The 7,555-nt window shown below is 39.7% G+C and overlaps 2 protein-coding genes across 3 annotated transcripts; both read right to left on the reverse strand.

Moving 5' to 3' along the window:
- Positions 1–1,014: 1,014 nt before the first annotated feature.
- On the reverse strand, positions 1,015–2,453 carry LOC127558228 (transcription elongation factor A protein 1-like). Its single transcript, XM_051991457.1, has one exon. It carries the CDS (start codon positions 1,992–1,994, stop codon positions 1,095–1,097), a length of 900 nt encoding a protein of 299 aa, XP_051847417.1. The 5' UTR covers positions 1,995–2,453; the 3' UTR covers positions 1,015–1,094.
- A 3,532-nt stretch (positions 2,454–5,985) lies between these two features.
- Positions 5,986–6,989, reverse strand: LOC127558229 (transcription elongation factor A protein 1-like). Of its 2 annotated transcripts, XM_051991459.1 has the most exons (2): positions 6,927–6,989; positions 5,986–6,863 (listed from the first exon to the last, which is right to left on the reverse strand). In XM_051991459.1, the coding sequence occupies exons 1-2, from the start codon at positions 6,987–6,989 to the stop codon at positions 6,090–6,092; spliced, it is 837 nt and encodes a 278-aa protein (XP_051847419.1). In that variant the 3' UTR covers positions 5,986–6,089. The 2 variants fall into 2 exon arrangements, with proteins under 2 accessions (XP_051847419.1, XP_051847418.1); XM_051991458.1 differs by having other exon boundaries at positions 5,986–6,989.
- Between the last annotated feature and the right edge of the window lie 566 nt (positions 6,990–7,555).

The raw sequence follows: 7,555 nt of genomic DNA on the forward strand, positions 1-7,555 counted from the left end.
AAACAATTCAAACATACATAAAAGAAAAGAAAAACTTCCCACACCCCAGTCTATCTAGAGAGATCAAAGACTTCCCCTTTCCCTATCCTATGTCTATGAACTCACAGACCATGCACACTAAACTTCAGAATAAAAAAAAAACCTAGATGTGGGAAGAACATACTGTAAAGAACATATTGTAAACTGACTGCTCAAGGTATTATTATTGTTGTTGTTCTTTACATCAAAGTAAAGTTCGTGAACAGTTAAGGAAAAGTACAGTAATTGGAGAAGTTGAACATTATTTCTCTCAATCTACCTTTATGTGAAGAATTGATCTAAACTGAAGTTGAAAATCTATTAAACAATGACCTTGTTCATCAACAAAAATTTTAAAATCTGATGTCGAACAAATAAAAAAAGAACTGATCAGTTTTAAGAAATTATTTATTTAAAGTAAATTTCCCCAAAGTAAGATCTATTAAGAACAAGTAATTTAGAGTTAAGAAGTACAACAAATGCAATTGGTCACAGCTAGTCACAGGCAAAATGATATTTAATCACTAAGGCTTATTAACAATCATTATGATCAAAGGGAGATGCTAATTGAAAAATGCTATCTACAAATTAGATAAGCTGTCCAAACATTATTTCATTACCACACTACATTTGGTAATCCCAAAATTATACTAATCTTTCTTCTCCCTTAATAAAGTAGGAACATGTCAATACAGAAACAAATGCAAATTCCACTTTTACATTAACAGAGAAGTAAAAAAGTTTTTGTGTGTTTCTCAGATTTTTTTTTAAAGTTAAAGTCCCTTTTCCATTTGTAAGAAAAACAAACAAGTTACCAAAAGTTGAAATTGATGACTTACTTATCAAAATAATAAAAAAAAAGTTTTAAGCATACACCATACAAATGACTATCTGATCTTACACTGACTAACTATAAGAATGGTTTCAAGGGAAAAATCAAAAAGAAAAACGAAACCCAAGGATTTATCTGCTTTACAAAATCTCATTGCAGGGAAACTAGATTCTTCACCTAGTTTTTAGAGCTAATATCAAAATGTTCTTTTGTAAGTGTCCAGATGTGTCCCCAATTTCTTCATCTAAAAAAACTTCCATCTATGTCCACAATCATTACAAAAAACATATGTTGTCATAGGTTCATCACTACTTAGGGTTTGAAGCTGGCTATAGGTACAATTCTTCTTTTTACATTTGCCACATTTGAATAGGTCAGTTTGGGTCCCCCCGGTCTGAGCCATTTGGTGTGTTCTAATTGCTTCTTTGGTCAAGTTTTTACGCATCTCTTTCAGTTCATCACTAGCCATTTCCTCTGCAGTCATTCTGGCAAAGAGATCTGGAGGTATGTTCCCACACAGTACGTTTTTCCTTAAATTGGGATTCTTTGCATCCTTGAGATTTGCTATTCTACTTCGTATCCTATTTTTATACTTCATATCCTTGTTCCGTAGCTCCTGATACACAGCTTCCTCAATCTGAGCTCCTAGGTCTTCTACATCGGCCCCAGTAGCAAAGTAGTCGTCTCCTGTTCTGAGGGCGGCAGCAAGCATCTCTCGGCACTTGATTCGGACGGAATCTGAAGTGCTTGGTGCCCGGGGGAAAGAGTTAACGAAGGAATCAGAAGCATTTGTCTCTTCCTTTCGTTGGTTCGCTTTACTACTGGAGCTACTTTCTTCTCGTGCCTCAGGGCTGCTTTGGGAAGAGGGAGCAGATTCCTTTTTTTGTTTCATCTGAGTCTTGGAGGGCTCACATACCAACTTCTTCCAGCATTTGATGAGAGACTTGGCTAATGAGGTGACTTCTTCATCTGTGCTCTGCTTGCGAACGGTATTTACTGAGATTCCAATTTTTGTGGACTGCAATAACTCCAGAGTCATGGGAACGTTTTGAAGTTCCTTTAGTAAGTCCAGTGCCCCAGCCGCGTTCTTCTTCTGCACCATCTTATCTATCTTCTTGGCTATGCGAAGGATCTCGTCCTCCATGGCAACGGCGGTTTTGCAATTCCACTCTCCCCCACACCCTGAGGGGATGGGACATGGAGAAGCGGGAGCAAGAGGGTGATGTCAAAAGAGTAAGCTTGGGAGAGGTAAGCAGAGTCCCAGGATGTCAAGAAGAGCCACACAGGGAGCACCAAGGCTCAGGGCCCTCTCAGGAACAAATATATATAAAGACCGGGTTTGGGCGACTTCTTGTCCCAGGCGCAGAAGACTGCTCCACTAAGGTTCTGGTGACTGCTCTTCCCAGGCACGTGACTGCTCCTCCCAGGTACTGGTGATGGCTCCTCCCAGGTTCTGGGGACGGCTCCTCCAAAGGCGCTGGTAACTGCTCCTCCCAGGTGTTGGTGATTGCTCCTTCCAAGAGCCAGTGACTGCTAGTCCTAGGCGCGGGAGTCGGCTCCTCCCAGGCGCGTGACTCCTCCTCCCAGGCGTTAGTGACGGCTCCTCCCAGGTGCTGGTGATGGCTCCTCCCAGACCCTGGTGACTCCTCCTCCCAGGTGCTATTCCTCGCAGGCGCTCGTGAGGGCTTCTCCCAGGCTCCGACAGTGGATGTAGCATACCTGAAAGAAGTATACTTGAAACAAGGATTTAACTCAGAGGAATAGGAGACAGGACAGCCACCAGGAATGGACAGCCACTAAGTACCTGTAAACTAGGGAATCATCTTAATTCCACTGAGTTAACACCTTGCTGTAGGACTGAATCAATCTTACAGAGTTCCTGCCCCTTATAAATATGTGTTTGCTCAATATACTTGGGTGACTAATATTAGCATTATCTTGTGCTTATTCAATCTTTCAAGTCCTGTCCTTGAAGCTACCATAATCTTAGTGTAGTTAAGGAGAATTCTAAAATAAACAGTGGCTTTGATTCAGGGATTGAAATTAAAAAAAAAAACTTCTCTCTGGAATTATTGTTTCAGAAAATTCCAATCCTGTGATTTTCTACTGTTGATAAAACATTTAAGGCTCTTATCAACCAGATTCTAATCTCTCTATCCAGTCCCACTTCATGGTACTCTCCCTTAAAGTCTTCTACATAGTAATGCAGTTCAAATCACCAAGCATTTCTTTAGAGCCTGCAATATGTTATAGGTTGCACTTTGCAACCAGACTCAACCTGTACTATGCCTACCTACAGAAACTTGCTCAAAGACCAATTTATGTTGAATAACAAATTTTCAAATACATGGATTAAATGCATGTTCTTGGTAAAAGTGGGTGCTCACAGTCATTAGATTGTGTGAGTTCCTGAAGGGCAGACTGTCATTTGCTTTTCTTCAGATACCCAGTTTTTGGCACTGTGCCTGTCAAATGGTTGGCATTTAATGAATGCTTATTGATTAATTATTGGGTTTACAAACATTGCAATAACATTACAAACACACATAGAGAAAAGAAATCTTTCCCTATCCCAGTCATCTAGAGTGATCAAAGATTTCCCCTTTCACTCTCCTATGTCTATGAACTCACAGACCCTGCACATGGATAGGGTAGATTCTCTTCAATTCTCAACTCAATGATTAGCACTTCCACAGGATCTTCCAGTGTACTGGAAAGAAGTAATATTTTCAACAAGGTGTCAACTTAGTGGAATTAATATAATGATTCTCTAGTTTATATGTACTTAGTATAGTTCCACAAGTTGACACTTATTCTATAAGATTAACACCTATGATGATAGATGACATAAGACTCCAAAATAGACTGGAAGACAAAGATCCTCATGGGGGCTGGCCTGTCTTCTCTGTCTGCCATTTTGGGGAGAAAGGGGCCTAAATTAACCAATTTTTAATACACATCTTATCCAACATGTTATTTTAGATTGTAATGAGCCAGAACTCTGGAGAAATATACTTGAGGCAGGGATTCTTACAACAAGGTGCTAACTCGGTAGAATTGATAAGACAATAGTTATCTAGTTTAGCATGGTGATTAATAGTTCTCTAGTTCAATATAATTGATTTAATCTTACAACAAGTAATGGTTCCCTAGTGATATAATGATTGGCTTATACTCAGTATACTGTAATGATATAATTGTAATAGAGTATATAAACTAGGGACAAACTCAGCCAGGGAGAGAGAAGACTTGACCATCATTCTGGTGGCTCTCCTGCCTCCTGCATTCCTCCACTGAAACCAAGACCCATTCACAGAGAACCTTCAGAAAGCTAGCCCAGCCCCAGGTGAAGTAGGCAGATTGTGAAGGAGATAATAAAGACTTGCAACTTTATTCCTGATTATTCTTGTGGTGATTATTCTGCAGAGACCAAGGCTGGTCCCGAGACTTCCAGAAAATCAGCCAGAACATTACATTAAGTTTTTTTTTTGTTTGTTTGTTTGTTTTACATTTTACCAAACTAAGATATAATATTTTGTTGGGGACAGAGTGGAAATAAAATGGCACAAAGAATGTGACACTATTGTTCCAAAATTATTTAATGTTATCTGTGTAGCATTTGAAAATGGGGAAAAAATTGCACTTTCATAAAGAAAAGTTTGAAGAAGAATGCCCTAGTTTTACTGAACAGCATTTAGTGGTTTTTAAAAGGTATATCATCAGAAAATAAATTTCAGGAGAAAAAAATTATCAATCTAGATAAAGGAAAACATACCTTTAATCTTGTAAACTGGCTACTCAAGCCTGGTCACTGATTATTATTATGATTATTATTCTTTACATCAAAGTAAAGTTTATGAACAATTTAGGAAAACTACAGTAATTTGTTATGGGCCAGAACTCTGAACTTGAAAGAAGGATGCTTACAGGGTACTAACTAAGTGGAACCGATGAGACAATGGTTTTCTAGTTTAGCATGGTTCAGTAGGATTGATTTAATCTTACAACAAATAATGGTTTCCTAAAGATATAATGATCGGTGTATACTCATTGTGGAACATGCAAGCAGGGACTGAGAGCCTTAGAGGACAAGCACATTAGAAACTCTCAGAGCCAAGGAGAGACAGAAATTCATTTCACCTTCAATCAGGCTCCTGGTGGCTGGCCTGGCCTCCTGCACTTCCCCCACTGAGACCAAGGCTGGTCTAAAAGGCTCTCTAGAAAGCTGCCTCCCCAGGAAGGAGTTAATCAAGGATTTGGACTTGAAAACCTGGCTGTTCTTGTGGTGATTACTGAACTGATGTGGAGGCTACTCCCAGAGACCCCAAGAAACCTGATGCAGAGAATATTACAGTAATTGGTGAAGTTGAACATTATTTCTCTCAATCTACCTTCAGGTGAAGAATTGATCTAAAGTGTAGTTGAAAACAATCATTAAAAAATGACCTTGTTCATCAGCAAAATTGTAAAATTGGATGTCAAATAAATGAAAAAAGAACCACTGATAAGTTTTAACAAATTATTTATTTAAAGTTAATTTCCCCAAAGTAAGATCTATTAAGAGTAAGTCATTTAGAATTGAGAAGAACAACAAATGCAATAGGTCACACCTAGTCACAGATGCAAAATGACATCTAATCATTAAGGCTTATTGACAATCATTATGATCAAAGGGAGATACTCATTGAAAAATAATATCTACAAACCAGATAAGCTGTCCAAATATTATTTCATTACCACACTATATTGGTAATCCTAAAATTATACTAATCTTTCTTCCCCCTTAATAAAGTAGGAACATGTCAATAGAGAAACAAATGCAAAGTTCACTTTCACATTAACAGAAAAGTAAAAAAAGTTTTTGAGTGTGTTTCAGATTAAAAAAAAAAGTTATAGTTCATTTTGCATTTGTAAGAAAAAACAAGGTTACCAAAAGTTGAAATTGATAAAAGTTTAATGTTGACTTCCTTATCAAAATGAAAAAAAAATAGTTTTAAACATGCACTATACAATTAACTATTTGATCTTACACTGACTAACTATAAGAATGGTTTCAAGTTGAAAAAACAAAAACAAAAACAAAAAAGCAAACAAAAAAAAAAAAAAAAACTAACCCCCAAGGATTTGTGCTGCTTTACAAGACCTCATTTGCAGGGAAACTAGATTATTGACCTAGGTTTTAAAGCTAATATCAAAATGTTCTTTTGTAAGTGTCCAGATATGTCCCCAATTTCTTCATCTAAAAAAACTTCCATCTATGTCCACAATCATTACAAAAAACATATGTTGTCATAGGTTCATCACTACTTAGGGTTTGAAGCTGGTTATAGGTACAATTCTTCTTTTTACACTTGCCACATTTGAATAGGTCACTTGGGGTCCCACCGGTCAGAGCCATTTGGTGTCTTCCAATTGCTTCTTTGGTCAGGTTTTTACGTATCTCTTTAAGTTCATCACTAGCCATTTCCTCTGCAGTCATTCTGGCAAAGACATCCGGAGCTATGTTCCCACACAGTACGTTTTTCCTTAAATTGGGATTCTTTGCATCCTTGAGATTTGCTATTCTACTTCGAACCCTATTTTTGTACTTTATATGCCTGTTCCGTAACTCCTGATACACAGCTTCCTCAATCTGAGCTCCCAGGTCTTCTACATTGGCCCCAGTAGAAATGTAGTCGTCTCCTGTTCTGAGGGCGGCAGCAAGCATCTCTCTGCACTTGATTCGGACGGAATCTAAAGTGCTTGGTGCCCGGGGGAAAGATTTAACGAGGGAATCAGAAGCATTTGTCTCTTCCTTTTGTTGGTTCTCTTTGCTGCTGGAGCCACTTTCTTGTCCTGGCTTAGGGCTGCTTTGGCAAGAGGGAGCGGATTCCTTTTTGTGTTTCGTTGAAGTCTTGGAGGGCTCACGTACCAACTTCTTCCAGCATTTGATGAGAGACTTGGCTAATGAGGTGACTTCTTCATCTGTGCTCTGCTTGCGAACGGTATTTACTGAGATTCCAATTTTTGTGGACTTCAATAATTCCAGAGTCATGGGAACGTTTTGAAGTTCCTTGAGTAAGTCCAGTGCCTCAGCTGCGTTTTTCTTCTGCACCATCTTATCTATCTTCTTGGCTATGCGAAGGATCTCGTCCTCCATGGCAAGGGCGGTTTTGCAACCCACACTCAGAGGGGATGGGACACGGAGCGTGGGAGAGGTGAGCAGGCGTCCCTTCAATGTCAAGAAGAGCCACACACGGAGAAGCAAGACCCAGGGCCCTCTCAGGAACAAATAAAGACCGGTCTTGTGTGACTGCTAGTCCCAGGCGCTGGTGACTGCTTCTCCAAGAGCGGGTGACTGCTGATCCCAGGCGCGGGTGACTGCTGGTCCCAGGCGCTGCTGACTTCTCCTCCCAGGCGCGGCTGACTTCTCCTCCCAGGCGCGGGTGACTGCTGGTCCCAGACGCAGACAGTGGATGTAGAGGTTCTTCGGAGAAGTATGCTTGAAAGACGTACACTCGAAACAAGGATTTAACTCAGATTAATAGAAAACAGGACAGCCACCAGGTGGGTCTTTGTCATCGAGTCTGTTCTCCAGTCTCTGTTCGAGAGCTTGAGTGAGCTCCAGCCTCCAGTCCTCAGTCTTTCTCTGAGTCTGGCTCCCTCCCAGATCTCTTAGGTCTTATATACTCTCTTATAAGTACATCATCAGAGGTGTGAAGCTTG

This window comes from Antechinus flavipes, chromosome 3, assembly GCF_016432865.1.
Source record: "Antechinus flavipes isolate AdamAnt ecotype Samford, QLD, Australia chromosome 3, AdamAnt_v2, whole genome shotgun sequence".
Lineage (NCBI taxonomy): Eukaryota > Metazoa > Chordata > Mammalia > Dasyuromorphia > Dasyuridae > Antechinus > Antechinus flavipes.